The sequence below is a fragment of the Melozone crissalis genome, unplaced genomic scaffold (assembly GCF_028551555.1).
Source record: "Melozone crissalis strain CALT ecotype California unplaced genomic scaffold, PUWL_Pcris_2 ptg000035l_1, whole genome shotgun sequence".
Classification (NCBI taxonomy): Eukaryota; Metazoa; Chordata; class Aves; order Passeriformes; family Passerellidae; genus Melozone; species Melozone crissalis.
In genome coordinates, this window is record NW_026535813.1 from 164,283 (window position 1) to 183,191 (window position 18,909).

Below are 18,909 nucleotides of genomic sequence, written 5' to 3' on the forward strand. Positions count from 1 at the left end.
AGTTTAAAACATGGAACCATGGCTTGGCCCTCCCTGCGACAGGAAGAGCCACCAGAAAAAAATATCAAGGAGGTCCTATATTTTTCCCTTTGGGCAGGTAGAAGGCAGTAGCTCAAAGAAAAGGGGTGAATGGAGGCAAGTCCTCGCTCGGGGCAGCAGGTGAATCCCCTCCTTGCCCACCTCACCCTCTTAGGTGCCTCTGTACAATAGGTACGAAGATGTAGAAGGTCAGTCAAAGGATGATGAGGACAAAGGTCCATCTATGCCAGAGGTGTTGCCAGAATCAGAAAGGCCTACCCTCTGTATAACAACCACCTCCATGAGGAAAAGACAGGTTGCAGCTGTAGGCAGTTGCCTTCTAAGGTGAACAGAAGGTACAATATGCTGGATGGATCCTCCTCTTAAGGAAGTGTGCTGCCTCCCTGGGGCCAGGGTTAAAGACATGACTGGGAAAGTTCTCTAGCCTGGTACAGCCCTCAGAATACTACCCATTATTAGTCTTCCACATGGGTGGTGATGAAATCACAATACGTAATCCAAGGGCAATCAAAAGAGACTTCAGGGGCTTGGGATAGCTGGTAAGGGAATATGGAGCACAGGTTATTTTCTCCTTTATCCTCCCAGTTGTGGGCAGAGACATTGGAAGAAACAGATGAACCCAGTCTAATACATGGCTCTATGGCTAGTGTCACTGCCACAATTTCACGTGTTTGTATAATGGAATGGCCTATATGACACAAGGCATGCTGGAATCAGATGGGATTCCCCTTTTACAAAAGAGAAAGAGGGTCTTTGCTCAGGAGCTAGTAGCACTCATTGATATAGAGCTTTAAACCAGACATGACAGGGGAGAGGGATAATATCAGGCTTGTCCTTGACAAGCGGTGGGACAACACATCAAGATTAGAGGGATGGAGTGATAGCGAGGGCCTTCAGCCAGTGACTCTGAGATGTGCTAGCCACACTGAAGCACACCTGAAGACTTACAGAGATGAGCCAGGGGCTCCTGAGGTAATAGAAGTCACTAGGGAAACACCTCAGAGGAGAGGTGTTCCTATAAAAAAGGTGATATGCTGACAGCCCAGCTGAGATGCCTTTACACCAATGCACGCAGCATAGGCAACAAACAGGAGTTGGAAGTCTCCATGCTGCTACAAAGCTACAACCTTGTTGTCATTACTGAAACTTGGTGGGACAAATCCCATGACTGGAGTGTGGTTATTGATGGCTACAGACTGTTCAGAAAGGACAGAGATAAAAAGAGGGGTGGAGGGGTTGTCCCCTTTGTCAAGAAATGGATAGATTATGAAGAGCTGTCTCTGAAGAACAGCCATGAGAAGGTTGAAAGCTTATAAGTGAGAAATAGAGACAGAGCTGAAAAAAGGAACCCTGTGGTTGGTGCTTACTACAGGCCGCTCAATCAGGAGAAGCCTATTGACAAAGCCTTCTTGCTCCAGCTACAGGAGACATCGCAATCGCAGGTTCTTGTCCTGCTGGGGGGCTTCAACCACTCCGACATCTGCTGGGAAAGTAGCACAGTGAGCTGTAGGCAATCCAGAAGACTCCTGAAATGCATGGAGGATAACTTCTTAAGCCAGCTAATAGACAGCACTACCAGAGGGGATGCAATTACTGGACCTGATGGTCACCAGTGTAAGTGAGCTAATGAGGGTCATCAAGATTGGAGGCAGCCTGGGCTGCAGTGATCATGCACTCATAGAATTTGCAGTCCTGAGGAATATGGGTCAGGCTGAGTCAAGACCCAGAATTTTGGGAAAATAAGCTTCCAGCTGTTCAAGGAGTTAGTCAATAGGATCCCCCTGAGAAACTGCCCTCAGGGCCAAGGAGCAGAACAGAGCTGGCAGATCTTTAAGAAGTCTTCCATTGAGCAAAGAGAGCTTGCAATCCCCCAGCACAAGTCAGGCAAAGAAGGCAAGAGACCAGCATGGCTGAGACAAACTAAAGGGCAAGAGGGAAATGCACAGGCAGTGGAATCAAGAACAGGTGTCCTGGAAAGCATATAGAGACACCGGTTGTGTCAGGATGATGCGTGGAAGACCAAGGTGCAGCAGGAGCTGAACTTGAAAAAGGAGGCAAAGAATAACAGGAAGGACTTCTACAGGTATGTCAGCCAGAAAAGGAAGATCAAAGATGATGTACCACTCCTGATAAGCAAGACTGGCAAACTCTCAATAATAATGAGGAAAAGGCTGAGGTACTCTACAGCTTTTTTGACTCAGTCTTCAATGGCAACCTTTCTTCCCACACTTCTCAAGTGGATAGACTGCAAGACAGACTGGGAGAGCAAAGTCCCTCCCACTATAAGAGAAGATCAGGTTCATGATCACCAAGCCATTCTCCATTGCATTTGAAAAGTCATGGCTGTCATGTGAAGTCCCAGGAGACTGGAAAAAGGGAAACCTTCCACCCATCTTAAAAAAGGGTAGAAATGAAGACCCTGGGAACTACGGCCCTGTTAGCATCACATCTGTGCCTGAGAAGATCCTGAAACAGATCCTCTTAGAAGCTCTGCTAAGGCACATGGAGGACAGGCAGGTGATTCAGGACAACCAGCATGGCTTCACCAAGGGCAAGTCTGACCAACCTAGTGGCCATCTATGATGGAGTGACTCCATCAGTGGACAAGGGAAGGGCTACAGATATCCTTTATTTAGACTTCTGTAAAGCCTTTGACATGGTCCCCCACAACATCCTTCTCTCTCAGTTGGAGAGAGGATTCGATGGGTGGGCTGTTCAGTGGATAAGGAATTGCTTGGATGGTTGCATCCAGAGTGTATCTGTCAACAGCTCAGTGTCCCAATGGACATTGGTGACAAGTGGTGTCACTCAGGGGTTCGTATTAGGACCCAGTGCTATTCAACGTCTTCATCAATGACATAGATGAAAGGATCGAGTGCACCCTCGGCAAGTTTGCAGATGGCACCAAGCTGAGCAGTACAGTTGACATTCCTGAAGGATGGGATGCCATCCAGAGCAACCTGGACAAGCCCAAGATGTGGCCCATGGGAAACTCATGAGGTTCAACAAGACTAAGTGCAAGGTGCTGCACCTGGGTCTGGGCAATCTCTTGTATCAATACAGGGTAGGGAATGAAGAAATTGAGAGCAGCCCTGCCAAGGACTTGGGGGTGCTGGTGAATGAAATCATAGAATCATTATGGTTAGAAAAGACCTCTAAGATCACCAGGTCCAACAGTCAACCGAGCACTACCACCATGTTCACTACTAAACCATATCCACACATTTTTTGAACATTTCCAGGAATGGTGACTCCACCACTTCCCGGGGCAGCCTGTTCCAATGCTTTAGAACCATTCCCATAAATAAATGTTTCCTAATATCCAAACTAAACCTCCCCTGGTGCAACTTGAGGCCATTTCCTTTTGTATTGTCAATTGTTACTTGTGAAATGAGACTGAGACCCACCTCACTACAACCTCTTTTCAGAGCAGTAAGATTTCCCCTCAGCCTCTTCTCCAGGCTACACAACCCTAGCTCCCTCAGCCACTCCTCAGAAGACTTATGTTCCAGACCCTTCACCATTTTCACTGCCCTTCTTTGGACACACTCCAGTGCCTCAATGTCTTTCTTGTAGTATTTTTCTTTAATTAAGGGGACTATTATCTATCTGAATGCATCTAATAACTGACTAGTTTAACAACCTTGTAATTATGTGTAAACATGCTACTGGAAAGACTCCTACATTTTGGTTCATTACCATATGTAACAAAGTTCAAAGCCCCACAAAGGAATTAATAACATACAGCAACAGTATAGTAGCTTTAAACAAATAAAAATGCAAATTAGAGTCTAGATAATGCAACAAAAAAAGCTGCTAAAAATACAAATAAAGCTCACATTTCTAATAGGAAACTACCTGGCCATGTAAAACTGCCCATCTTTCTGCATCTAAGCTGTCTGAAACCAATGGGCTAGGGTTGCTGATGTGTATATACCCTTACATTGTGTCAATTTAGACAGACAGCAGACAGAAAAGACTGCAACTTCTCGCTCCTTGGAGTAAACAGTTATCTTAAATAAGTCCCAAGATAACCACTACGTACTGAAATCTTCCGACTGCAAAACTGATGCAGCACTGATTTGTACTTCTAAGTTTCTTTATTTCTGAAGAGTAATACCAGTCACTGACAGGATGTTGTTTCATAAGACATTTAAGCCAGTGTAAGAATGGGAAGTTGTCTGAGGTACCATCACATCTCTCCTCACCCTACATGATCCCACATCCATCTCTTGCATTGGCACCACAACTATGCAGAACCAAGGAAATTCTGCAGAAGTCTGTCAATCCCATGGAAAGATGCTGTTCCTTTTAAAGTTGGTTAACCTTCTGTGGAATCTTTATCCTGAACTGACCCACTCAAATGCTGACAACTGCTAGATTCAATGCAAAGAAGTGTCAGTAAAGGTCAGAGCGAGATGAAAACACAACAGTTTTCTTTTGTAAAATCCTGTAGCCACACAAAGGTAGGCAGACATCTCACAAAGGGTACTCAAAATCTACTCAAAAGACAGTTCCTCTCCTAGAGTAATCTTCTATCCTCTTACATTTGGTGCTAGAGCTCCTGTGGCAACCAGGAATCTGACAAGGGAACTACTATCTCCCACTGAAAAATTTTATTGGAACAGTTTTTTCATCTAAATCAGTTCCATGACCCATTTAACTGCATGCCACTTGGACAGTGCCGTGGTTTGAGAGGAAGTAGGTTTTCTGGGATATGCTGTGGTCACACCAATGGATATTCCGATTTGAATATTGGCACCTGGTGTGGCCACTGGGGACAATGGATATGATTCGGAGAACACAAGGGTTTAAAAAGCAGAGCACTCCCGGGGGAAGCTCTCTTGGGTCTGGCAAGGGAAGCAGGTCGGACCTCCCCTGTCCAGCTCTCGGCTGGGTGGGGGAGGGGAAGCCATGCGCCGTGAGGTAGGCCGGGCCCTGAGGATAGAAGGGTGGAAGAGCATCGAGAGGCATCGGGCAGCCCCCCCCTCCCCCAGGAGACAGAGAGAGAGAGAGAGCCTGTGAGACCCTGAAATTTGATATGATGTGCTGGCAGCCCAGCCCCGGGCGCGAGTGGGAGCTTTGGGAGGGCAGAGCCCGAGCTTTTAACCCTTTTTTGGACAATGAAAACCTTTCAGAACATTAACCTTTCTTAGAAGAGAGATAGAGATTAAATAGAGGAAGAAATGGGCGAGTATGATGAAGGTTCGGGTGAGTGAAGATGCGCAAGAGTAGAGAAGAATCTTAAGTGGGAAGAGATGATGGAGTGGCTTTTGCTGGACTCTTCTTGCTATAGCCATGGAAAGAACCATGTTCCTTGTGACACAGAGACTGCATCCAGGGGGAGGCGATGGCTCAGACCCAAGAGGGTTCAGTGTTGAGACCCCTCGGACCCAGGGGGTGAAATTTGGGAGGTACAGGTGTCCCAAAGGTGAGACTGTACTCTGCTTGGAACAGGACAAAGCATCCTTAAAAAAGATGACCCTAGAAGCAGCTCTGGTCCATGTTCAGTAGTGAGAGCACCAGACATGAAAAGAGGTCACGATGGCAGATGTTCTCTGGGCAGTGCCATGAGTGACATGGAAACACAGGAGGTTTCGACCGTGTTTCCTGGGGAAGCCTATGGCACAAGAAAGACTCCTCTCCTCTTGATGAACTGAGAATTGGTTACCTAAAGAGTAGTGATAGACCAAGAGTTGGTGATTTTGGGGGATAGATGTATTGGAATTTGGTGGGGGGAGGAAGAAATCTTTTTGGAAAGTTTTCATTTTCCCTGTGTGTTTCTTGTTACTTAGAGTTGTAGTTTAGTTAATAAAGTTTTCTTTATTTCTAAGTGGGGACCTGCTTTGCTTATTCCTGGTCACATCTCACAGCAGACACCAGGGAGCATATATTTTCATGGAAGCACTGGCATTGCGCCAGCGTCAAACCATGACAGACAGTTAGGCTAGCCAAGACAGGTATTTCAGCAGTACTTCACAAAATAATCTGGAGATAAATGTCAATGCATTGTTTATTGTGTGAATGTCTAAATCTTATCAGTATTACTGCTGATAATCCTCTATACACACCATACAGAACAGCAGTCACTTCACATTCTATCACAGTTTTAGCTGTGAGCCATGGAAGAAAAAAATATAAATATCACCACATTCTCTTATCCAAACAGGCCTCCTCCTTTTAACATATAATTTGAAAATTACACAATTATTTTTTTTTAAAAAACACACCTGGTAGTTCTGCGTAGTGACAGGAGGTGGTGGTGGTGGAGCTTCTTGTTGCCTCTGTGTATAACCATAATCTGTAGCTGTGTGCGCTGTAGGATAGCCTCCATAAGCAGCAGCTGTTGCAGCAGCTGCAACAGCTACTGGAGCAGGCCTGGCTACTGCAACTGTAGCTGCTGCTGGAGCATAGGCTGCAGTGACAGTGTGCGCAGCAACTGGTGCTTGGTGGACAGTGTAGCTGGCAACTGTAGTTGGATGGGAATAAGCTACGCCTGAAGCTGGCTGCTGGCTACATTGGAAAAAGACAGTAAGTAAGTAATTAGATTAATCCAACATACTCATCTAATGCCTAAACATTTCAAACTCCCAGATTTGATTCATACTTGTCTGTTCTACAAACAGACCTGGAACAGCTATCATACACTGTAATTACTTTTATTACCTCTTATCTACCCCATTAAAAAGGCTGTATCATTTTGAAGTTTATGTGAATGGAAATATATCGTGCAGGCAATGACTTTCTTCTTAGCAAGGAGTGGTGGTAGCTGTGTTCCACTGCTTGAAAAGATCTCAAGCCTTTCATTCAAAATAATACACAAGTCTTACACAGTTATCTTTTCATTACCAATAAGTTTTTAAATGTTTTAGTGGTTCTTCAACAAAACTGATATACCTGTCAAATTAAGAAAAGTACTGCTTTTCTATGGGAGCTCATTATTGATATGCACTTGCATGATGTTTTTCAGTAAATCATATTAAAGTAATGAGATTTTAAAGACTTCTGTGAAAAATAGCTCAGAACTCTTAAATTTAAGGAAGAGAAGGTTTAAATATTTCTGATGTGGGAGGTTTCCCACAAAAGTTGAAAATTATAAAAGCTGGCCCCACTCACTCAAACAGAAGTCCACTGCCTCTCAACATGAAGCATCAAAAGAACGGGCAGTCAAATCAAGCAAGACAACTGCTACCAGAGGTCTGGCAATCTTCCAGGCACATGCTGAAACTAATTTGCTTCTCTTTAATGTGCAGGTAAAACATTACTATGTAGCTATTTAATAAAAATAAATAAATATTAATAGTGGAAATAAAAAAACTATGGATTCTAAGATTTATTATTTGAACTAAGACTAATATTGTTGTCCTATAATGATTTACAACTTTGCATTATTATTAAAATCCTATAAAATAGCTATTTTTAAACAAATAAAGTGAACTGGGCAAAATATCACTATCTGGAACAATTATATTAAATAGGGGATTGAGTGATTATTATGAATTTTTTAGTATACTTCCTGTACTGATTTTCAAAATTTTAGAGTCTCTATAGAGTTTCACATCTCCATAGCACTGTTAAAAGATTATTCAAAAACAATTCCATGCCTATCAAGGAGGTAGTATCCTCTAATTTTTAGAAAAAAATAGTTAAATGAAATCTTGTTGGAAGCAAACACTCAAAGTGGAATTTCAGCATGATTATGCTCAAAACCAAAAGGAATGAGTTACAGTATTTCTTTCCTAAAGACTGCAATATTCTCTCTGACATAGCTATCAGAAACAAAGCACCTTTTAACTATAGTTGCTATTATTTTTGCAAAAAACATTTCCATAACTCCCTTTCATTTAATAACTTTTATTTTAAAAAAACCCTGATTTTGTAATTTTAATTACAGCAGAACCCAATAACTTCAATATATTTTTAAAAATTTCTTACAGCAGAAACACACAGAGAAAATATTATTATTGTACTTACACACCCGGACTCCACCTTTTCCTATCTTAAGCCCCTGTTTGCTTTAAAAGCCACTTGCATTTCATCCAAATTTAATTCAGTTGTGAGTTGTACTCACAATTATGTTTCATTTCATTTTCAACTTCTTAGCATAACAGTCGAAGGAAAAGACCTCACTCACTCTGGTGTAGCTCCCACCACTGCTTGATGTATATAAACAGTTTATCTATTTTGTCAGTTTAAAGTGAGAAATCAGACTCCATCAGAAAATCGAGGAAGACTATTTTATGATGGTAAAAGTGAATGACAATTTATAAAATTAGGCTGTATTATCTACATAACTAACAGTACAGAAGTGTAAAATAGTCATACGTTCTGAGGTAATTCACATTATCATACGTACCTACTAAAAGTACATTACATTGGGAAAACAGGCAGCAGACTATCTCAGACTGCACTTGAACAAATTACCAGTCTAATACTGCCAACAAGGAAATGTCTTCCTCCTCACTCTTATTCCTCCTTCCTCCCATATACCAAACCTGGTTATGTCATCCTATTTCATCCCTAGTGCTAATTCTGCTACTTGTCAAGCTATTCATTGCACTGATTTAACTCATTAATCTAGCAGAAAACTAGATTTTTTTTTAAATTATTTTTTTCCTGAGTTCATTTTCTATCGTGGTGGAAATGTTAGAAACATTGTAGCTCACAAAACAGTCTGCTGAGTGCTAGAACCCACATAAGTTATACATATGGAAGCAGAGGAAAATAAATAATGGGAGAGAGAGAAAGAACAGGGACCTGCTCAGGAAGCATTAATCTGTCACAAGTTTCATGAAATCAAGCTTAAGTTACTATTACAAAATACAATACAGTGTTAACAACACACTATGAGGTAATAGTATCAGTCTATCAACTAAAATGCTTTTCTTCTCAGAAATATATATATATATATTTGATTAGAGTTGCCTGACAGTTTTCAGTGTTTAATATTGTGAAGAGATTGTGATCATTATGAGGACTATTAACAAGATTCTGCTAACAGTTTAATTTCTTCTGTGCTATTTTTGTACCAAACTTCCTTATCATGGTGCAGAATTAGCAGCTCAAATAATTTGATTTCTAAGGCTAATATAATTCTATCACCATGTTTATTTTATCAAATCTGTTCCCCTTGCTTCTGCAACACCATGCAGAGCTAGTGTAGTGACTGAGTTTGCAAGACCACAAGAAAAATATTCTAGAATTGACTGCTACTTCATTTTTAAAAATTGTTATGCTATGTTACAGAAATTCATATCAACATCTTGTTAGCGTTCAAAAACACATAATCACGGAGGATTATATGCGGGGGATTATATGCGGTGTTTTTTATTAAGAGCTCTGGGAATCGGGGTATATTCAACCCAAATCTGACTCCGACCATACATCCGAGATGATCATGTTTTATACTCTATCGTTACATAACTTTCATGTTAATTATTAAACTTATATTGTTCTATTGTATACATAAATTTAGCCCCTCTCTGAATTTCCAACATAGTTTCTCACTATTCTTCTTATGGTTATATAATAATTGCATTTAATTACTAAACAATCATCACATCTAACAATTATATAATTTATCATACTGCTTACGCAGGTGCAGTTGATCTGGGAAAGCACAAAGCCTAACATTTTAGATTCTATCTTTAACTTTTTCCAGGGTTCCACTATCAGTCTTTTCTAACTTGATGTTTCTTTTTCTCCCCATGGTCTTACTGAGAACCTTTTAACATAAAGATGACCAGATACTTTCAGTTAATTAATTTATAATCAAAATATTTTTGTGTCACTGTCGTTTAACTTAAAAGAGTTTTTAATCCTTGTTTGGTGATTAGTGGTTCATCATATTTGCCAAGATGAACTTACCTCTCTCCAGACTATTTTTCTAGCTCCCTCTTCCATCAATCTTTCTTGCAATTTTTCATTGCCCATATCCTAGTATTATCTATTTTTTCATTACTACAGATGGCAAAAACTGTATGGATCATTTGAGGTTTCAGCTATGCCACTCACTCTGCTCCAGACTTTTTTTCCAAAGAATCTAGCTTCCTCAGAGCAGCTTCTTGTAAAGTTACCTGTGTGTTGACAATATTTCCCTTGCATCAAATATCACAATGCACCATAAATAAGACTCAAGATCAATCCCTAGAGTACTCCACTGCAACTATTCCTCTGATAATCACTCTTCTAATTCTACTAACCACCTCTACTGGATCCTTCTCTACAATTCTTTTACTAATTTCTAGATAGATTATAATTTTCCATATTGCACCACATCAAGTATTTCAACTTAGTCCTAATAAATAACACTCAAAAAACTTAGGCATTTAATCAAGTTATTAGAGCAACAGTGAAACACGGTATGTCAGCTGAGCTATGGTAACAAACTTCATGTGTGCTTTTTACTACAACAAAGAAAGTCATTCAGTTTAGCTTAATCCCCTAACACAGTGGGGGAAAAGTTGAACCAAATTAGAAGCAGAGAGAGAAGCTAACCGGTTGACTTGGTACCTTAGTGAGTTTTCTTTGTAGATCAATTCTTCTCTTCCCCCAAATAAATTCTAATATCCTTAATAGCATCTTTGAGTTCAAAGAATTTGAGTGCTCTTTATATGAAAAGATATGTAGTCCAACAGGCTTTACTAACTAGACAGAACTTAAAAATGACAGAGTAATTTAGGCTGAAGCAAATATTATGAGGTCGTCTGTTCTAACTCTGTGCCCAAAGCACAGCTAATAACAAAGTTACATTCGTTTTCCCAGGGCTTTGTGTCTAATCAGGTTCCAAGACAGCTCTAGACAAACTGTTCCAATATCTGAGCACTTCACTGTCAAAATTTTTTCCTTAATTTATGAAAGATTGTTTCAAAAGCAAATGACTTCTAAACCGATGTTTACTTAAAGCAAACCCAGTTTGTGAACATCCAATTCAAGGTAACTTCATATTACAATTCTTACAGTATTTTAACTTACTATCAAAATAAACATCACTCTTTGACTTAAGAAGTTACAGACAAAGGACTCGTTAGCTTTAAATCTTACTCTGCTACACTGCATTAATAATACCTTCTGCCAAATATTTTAATTCAAAATGAATGTATTTTATTCATACCACATCTATTTCTTTAGCTGATCATCAAAGTAACAGTACTTCCCCACCAAGTATGGATATTCTCAGTTCAGTCAAAGAAAGAACAGAGATAATTTCTCCCAGGCTGAGCCTGGGAATCTTAGAGGAAAAAAGTTAAAACAATTATTATCTCTCTTTCTGTAACCATTTTTTATAGCTATGGTTCTCCACAGTGCGCTATCCATAGTATGCCAGTAGTGTGAGATGTTTTCACTTTGAGACCAATCAGGTCTCAGCTTAGCGAGTGAGACTATAAAGCTCGCAACTTCTTGCTAATAAAGGGATTATTCTGTTTTGCCTTCTGATCCACCTGAAGACTGGAGTCTTTCTTTCCGTCCCTGACTCAACAGCGACACACCAAGCTCACTTTAATTCCAATTTTCTAGGAACAACACACATTCTGAAACACTCATCTTCCATCTTGGATTTCTATATCACAGTGGTTTTACTATCGCAATCACAGCCAGTGTACAGGCTACATGTTGCACTCAATTGTTCTTCTCCATGTTCTGCAGATGTATGTTTTAGTCAATGACAGGTTGTCTTAGGCTGAAAGATTTAGCTGGGGTGTTGTCCTAGTTCGGGGCAAATTTTGGAGAGAACCCCCAATGGGACTCCTCTAGGAAAGCAGATTCAATCAGCCCCTCCCCCCAACCAGTCCAGGAGAAAATACCTCCTTGGAGAAAAGTGGAAAAAACCCTGTTTATTAAAGAATAAAACCTAAACAATATTAAACAATAAAACCCCTTGCTGCTCCAAAAGAGATGACAAACTCAGAAAGTCCCCTCCCCGGATTGCACCTTGGCTCACTCAGTCTCTTATCAGTCCCTCCGATGCTGGAAATGGGGCAGCCCAGACCCAGCCCGGTGGGCCACAGCTGCGTGCTGCCGGTGCTCTTGTGGGTGTTCAGCCCAGAGCAGGTTTAAACAGGTCCAAAGAAAAGGGAAAAAAAACCCAATCCAGGGAACTTCTTTCCCTCAGCTAGGTAAAACTAACTAAAACAAAGGAGAGCTCTGTCCTGCTGTCTGTCCATCCGCAGACAACACAGTCCAGGAGCAGGAATGTGGAGGAGTGAGTGCAGTGTATGAAAACAAATTGCATGCTTCTTCTCTCTCCCCTTCACTCTCTGGAAGAAGTCTTAAAGGTGCAAAACTTATTATTCCGCATAAACAGAACAGACGATTGGGGATAAAAGCATCATATAGCCAACCCAGAACATTCCACCCCTTATCCCCATATCGTCAGCTTACTACTAAAACTAATATATATTCTAACTCGACAAACACATACATTACACATCCAATATACAGCTATACACAGACAATGGTAGTAACATTCAGCAAACGGTGATATTTACACAGAGTTCTCACCCAACAATCAGATCTACCTGAGGTACACATCGTGTTCTTCCATCTCTTTGCATTATCCCCCATGTGCAACCTGGTCCCTGAGCAAAAACAACCCCACAAATGGGTTTGTCTGTACTCGAGGCAGAATTGATCCAAACTGTCTTTCCTAACAAACCTCTGACATGTACCACTGGGACTTTGTCTCCATCTACTCTATGCAAAGGCTCAGATTGGGCAGGGCCCACTCACTTAGTAGAGCCTCAGGTGTTAACCAACCAGGTGGCCTTTGCTAAATGCTGCTCCCAATTTTTGAAAGATCCCCCACCTAATGCTTTCAAGGTGGTTTTTAACAGCCCATTGTATCTCTCCACTTTGCCAGCAGCTGGTGCATGGTAGGGGATATGGTATATCCACTCAATGCCATGTTCCCTAGCCCAGGTGTTGATAAGGCTGTTCTTGAAATGAGTCCCATTGTCTGACTCAGTCCTCTCAGGGGTACCATGTATCCACAGGACTTGCTTTTCAAGGCCCAGGATGGTGTTACGGGCCGTAGCATGAGGCACAAGGTAGGTTTCCAACCATCCAGTGGTGGCTTCCACCATGGTCAGCACATAGCACTTGACCTGGTGTGTCTGAGGCACTGTGATGTAGTCAATCTGCCAGGCCTCCCCATACTTGTACTTGGACCTTCGCCCACCGTACCACAGGGGCTTCACTCGCTTGGCCTGCTTGATGGCAGCACACGTCTCACAGTCATGGATAACCTGAGAAATACTGTCCATGGTTAAATCCACCCCTCGGTCTCGTGCCCACTTATAGGTGGCATCCCTGCCCTGACGGCCTGAGGCGTCATGGGCCCATCGAGCTAGGAATAACTCGCCCTTGTGTTCCCAATCTAGATCTATCTTGGAGACCCCTATCTTTGCAGCCTGGTCTACCTGCTCATTGTTTTGGTGCTCCTCATTGGCTCTACTCTTGGGGACATGAGCATCTACATGGCAGACTTTCACAGGTAGCCTCCCTACCCTGGTAGCGATGTCTTTCCACTCATCAGCAGCCCAAATTGGTTTTCCTCTATTCTGCCAATTAGCTTCTTTCCACCTCTCCAGCCATCCCCACAAAGCATTGTCTACCATCCATGAATTCGTGTAGAGGTAGAGCTTTGGCCACTTCCCTCTTTCTGCAATGTCCAGGGCCAGTTGAACAGCTTTGAGTTCAGCAAGTTGGCTTGATCCACCTTCTCCTTCAGTGGCCTCTGCGACCTGTCGTGTGGGGCTCCATACGGCTGCCTTCCACTTTCGTTTCATTCCCACAATGCGGCAAGAACCATCAGTAAAAAGAGCGTATCGTGTATCTTCCGGTGGCAGTTGGTTGTATGGTGGAGTTTCTTCAGCACGTGTCACTTCTTGTTCCTCTTCATCAGCGAGACCAATGTTTTCACCTTCCAGCCAGTTTGTAATTATTTCCAGAATCCCAGGGTGATTCAGTTTTCCAATACAGGTGATTCATTTGCTCCATGTAGCACTGGTGGCATGGTGGGTGGTGGGAACCTTTGCTTTGAACATCCACCCCAGTACTGGTAGTCGGGGTGCCAGGAGCAGTTGTGCTTCAGTGCCTATTACCTCTGCGGCAGCTTGGACTCCTTCATAGGCTGCTAAAATTTCCTTATCTGTTGGAGAATAGTTGGCTTCAGACCCTCTGTAGCTTCAACTCCAAAATCCTAGTGGTCGGCCTCGAGACTCCCCAGACACCTTCTGAAAAAGGCTCCAGGACAAACCATGGTTCCCGGCTGCAGAGTAGAGCACATTCTTCACATCTGGTCCTGTCCTGACTGGGCCAAGGGCTACTGCATGAGCAATCTCCTGCTTGATCTGGGTGAAGTCTTGTTGCTGCTCAGGGCCCCAGTGGAAAGTGTTCTTCTTATGGGTGACCAGGGAGAGAGGGCTCACAATCTGACTGTACTCAGGAATATACATCCTCCAAAAACCTATGGCACCTAGGAAAGCCTGTGTTTCCTTCTTGCAGGTTGGTGGAGACATTGCTGTGATCTTGTTGATGACATCGGTGGGAGTCTGATGCCATCCATCTTGCCACTTCACTCCCAGAAACTGGATCTCTTGAGCAGGTCCCTTGACTTTGCTCTTCTTGATGGCGAAGCCGGCTGTCAGGAGAATCTGGATGATTTTCTCTCCTTTCTCAAACATTTCTGCTGCCATCTTCCCCCACACAATGATGTCATCAATATACAGAAGATGTTCTGGAGCCTCACCCTTTTCTAGTCCACTCTGGATCAGTCCATGGCAGATGGTAGGACTGTGCTTCCACCCCTGGGGCAGTCAGTTCCAGGTGTACTGCATGTCCCTCCAGGTGAAGGCAAACTGAGGCCTGGATTCTGCTGCCAGAGGAATGGAGAAAAACAGGTTAGAAATGTCTATAGTGGCGTACCACTTCACTGCCTTGGACTCCAGCTCATACTGGAGTTCCAGCATGCCTGGCACAGCAGCGCTCAGTGGTGGAGTCACTTCATTCAATGCCCAGTAGTCCACAGTCAATCTCCATTCTCCTTCAAATTTACACACAGGCCACATGGGGCTGTTGAAGGGTGACTGAGTCTTGCTGGCCATCCCTTGAGTCTCCAGCTCATGGATCATTTTGTGGATGGGGATCACGGCATCTTGATTCGTTTGGTACTGTCGGTGGTGTACTGTCGAGGTGGCAATTGGCACTCATTGCTCTTCCACGTTCAGGAGTCCTACTGCAGATGGGCTTTCTGATAGTCCAGGCAAGGTGTTCAATTGCTTGACACCCTCTGTCTCTACAGCTGCTATCCCAATTGCCCACCTGAGTCCCTTTGGGTCTTTGAAACACCCACTTCAGAAGAAGTCTAGGCTTAAAATGCATGGGGCCTCTGGGCCAGTCATAACAGGGTGTTTCTTCCACTCATTTCCAGTCAGGCTCACCTCAGCTTCCACCAAAGTAAAATCCTGTGATACCCCTGTCACAATAGCAGTAGAAACAGATTCTGCTCCCACGTCTTGATGGGATTAATGTGCACTGCGCACCAGTGTCCACCAAAGCTTTATAGTCTTGTGGTTCCTATGTGTCAGGTCAACGAATCCACACAGTCCAAAAAACACGGTTTTCCCTAGCCTCTATCTGGCCAGAGGCAGGGCCCCTCTAAGCCTGGTTATCCTTCTTTCTTTGGGCATATATCTTGGGGATTCCTTCAAGGGGATCAAAAATATCGTTGTCATCATCATATATGGCAGTTCAGTTATGGGCCACTGGAGCTGCTTCCCTTTTGGAACTTCCTCTCTGAGTCTTCAGTTCACGCACCCATTGTGCCAGAGTAGCAGTGGATTTTCCATCCCATCTCCTCATGTTTTCTCCGCAATTGCGCAGGAAGAACCACAGATCAGCTTGTGGGGTGTACCTTCTCTCTCCATCTGGGGAACGTCTGCGTTGGGTACCAGAACCTTTGATCTTTACTGCTGAGATTTGGAGAAAGCCCTCTTTTATCTCCTCCCTCAGTTTCTTGTGATTCTCCTCCATCTTGTCTTCTAATTTCTGCAGATGTGTTTCCACCGCTGCAATTCTGGCATGTGTTGGGCCATGTCCAGCATCCGCATATGCTCGGAGTTTCTTTGCCATATCAAGCACAGTCTCCTCACAGTCATCCCACTTCATTATTGCTAAAGCAGAAGCATATTTCTGTGGCTCAAGTCATACAAGTTTTTGCCACATCACAGACGTACATGGTACCAAGTCTGGATTTACAGTGTTTACGTCATCTGAGAAGACAATCTCTGCCACTGCCATTTCCCTCAAGCGTTGAATCCCTTGTTCTATGGTCTTCCACTGGGTTTGCTGCATATAGAGATCATCTGCACACAGGTATCTTTGTGCTACACTTTCCAGGACCCGTGCCCAGAGGCTGTGAGGATTAGCCCCCCTCATCATTCCTTGGTGATGACAGGATCATGTGACAGGGATCCCAAATGCCTCGCTTCACTACCATCCAAAACTGTAGCCTCGCCTGCATCATCCCAAAGATGGACTAACCAACTAATTATGGATTCATCAGGTCTTCGAGTGTAATCCTTTCTTAGGCTATGAAGGTCCTTCAGGGAATAGGACTCAATAGTGGCTTCTAATGTCGTGTCAGTTGCTTTAACTTTGGCTTTTGTATCAGTAATTGGTGTTGAGGGTCCTTCCCCTGGATCATCATCGTCGGTCACTGGCCAATTGGTTTTGCTTGTGTGCTTCTTTCCTGTGGCTACTGCTAGTAGCTTAGGCTCACTGTCTGCTGTAGCTCCAGCCTGAGTGGCTGGGGTGTTGGCTGCAGCCTGAGTGACTGGGATAGCTGTTGATTTATCTCCCTGCCCCCCTTCCTCTGTGTGCTGCCCCACAGTATCTAGCAGTGTGCGATAAGCATAGGCCAGGGCCCAGCTTATTGCAATGAGCCTTTTCTCTTTAGAGTCATCATGGCACTTCTGACTTCTCTTTCAGGTATTTCCCCACCTCAGCTGGGTTCTGAATTTGTTCACGTGGAAAATCCCAGTCTACAGGGTCTGAAAATTCCTTCAGGGTTTGGCTCATATTTTCCCATTCTCCACACCACTCAGGATTTTCCACGTCTGGGTCTACTTCTGAGTCAGAGGTCTCATCAGCTCCTCTGGACATCTCAGCCCTCATTCTAGAGAAGTTGCAGACCATATAGAGGAATCTTACCAGATTAAACACCAGAAAGATGGTCTCTTTAACATTCAGGGGAAACTGAACATTCTTGTAATATATGTTAGAAATAATTCATGCTATAAAATAATGTATTTTATAAAGATTGTGAAATCCAAACGAGTCTCTGACCACAAGCAGCCTGAGAGGGGGATGTCTATTCAAACTCCGAAATTCCTGAAGACGGCCAGATAATGATCGGCATTTAGCTCAAGAATAGAAGCACCCAGTGTGATGATCACCATGATGATCACCGTTATCCGAGTCATTGGAAAAGCCTAAGAACGATCATCACCCAGTGGATAGCATCGATCAAGATAGCAGAAGTCCAGAAGTCGCCAGAAAGATACATGTGAATACGTGACTTCCGGGGACTGATCAACACTGGCTATCAACCAGGAAACGGCGATTGTCCAGCTCTGCACAGTGAAAGAACCAACTATGAATATGCAGAGTTACAAAAGAAACTTGGACTCCTTCACCTCGGGCATAATAAACAGTGTAAAACATCCCCGCTAGAAGTGGCTCTTGTGAACAGGGGGGGATTCGATGCGATAGAGGTCGGATCCAGGTTCACTCAGTGCCGATCCCAGGCTCGACACTGTCTCTTTGGCTGTGGTGGTTTTGAGGACCGTATTTTGGTCACGGAAAAAGATAAATCTTTTCGCAATTTTTGATAATTTGGCTTTCGATTGATCATTTATAACATTCTCAAAAACTGACATGACAGATTCAAAGGAGAAGGAGGAAAGGAAAGGCTGGAAAGCCTCATTGCCGGCTCCTCCTCCAACAAACTGGATGCAATTACTAATAAATTCCCAAAAATAGATTCTTTCCCAGTTTCCAGATACTAACACACACACTATCACTCTAGATTCCTTTTGGGACACAGTAGGCAGAAGAATATATACCCTCCAAACTAATGAAGACTTTAACTCAGTTTCTACCCTTTTTTCATTCTATAACCAAAGCCGTAGAGAAAAGAAATATAAAAAGCTCAGTTTCTGTGCAATCTTCCCCTGGGGAGGGAATCCAGACCTTATCTCTTCCACCAGAGACTCTCCCTTCAAATGCTAATCATGCTGATAACAATCTTCCCCTCTCAGCCCTTGAATCCAGTCCTCTGCTTTCTCTGGGTCCTAATGCTGCCTCTGGGGCTGTTTCAGCCTGGATCTCCCTTCCTGGGACAGGGAACACAGAATTCTGCTGCTCCCACCCACCCCATTCGCGCCTGCGGGGTCTGCTTATCCCTAGGCCCCCCACTGGATGCAGCAAGCACAGATTCTGCTCCACCAGTTGCGCATCCTACGGCATGCTGCCTCTGTCCTCCCTCCACATTACCTCTGAATGTAACTGCACCGGTTTCTATCAGTCAACCACCCCACCCCTACTGTGACCCTCCCCACCCCTGCCGCCGGCCCCCCCACCCTCGCATGTCTTCCTACCCCCGCTACCATTCCTGCCACAGCAGTAGGTCTTCTCCCTGCCTGCCTGCCCACCGCAGCCCCAGCAAACCACGCTGTATGCCCCATTGTACCCGCGGCAGCCCCTGCCAATCGCACTGCCTCCTTCTCACCACTTCTCCCTTGCTCCCATCCCCAGGTTTTGCAACTGCCCACCCACCCTAAGGGTCCCCTGAACGGCACCTCCGAGACC

At 43.6% G+C, this 18,909-nt stretch overlaps 1 protein-coding gene and 1 non-coding gene across 2 annotated transcripts in view; both read right to left on the bottom strand.

The window, feature by feature from the left end:
• The window catches only part of LOC128941419 (zinc finger RNA-binding protein-like), a 74,471-nt gene that overhangs the window by 33,489 nt on the left and 22,073 nt on the right, over nt 1-18,909 (bottom strand). The window contains exon 3 of the mRNA XM_054283176.1: nt 6,270-6,552. Coding sequence (XP_054139151.1) covers nt 6,270-6,552 — 283 coding nt within the window. The remainder of the gene's footprint in view (nt 1-6,269; nt 6,553-18,909) is intronic.
• LOC128941443 (small nucleolar RNA SNORA66) lies at nt 9,076-9,217 on the bottom strand. The gene has a single exon (XR_008483558.1). It is a non-coding gene; the product is annotated as a small nucleolar RNA SNORA66 (small nucleolar RNA).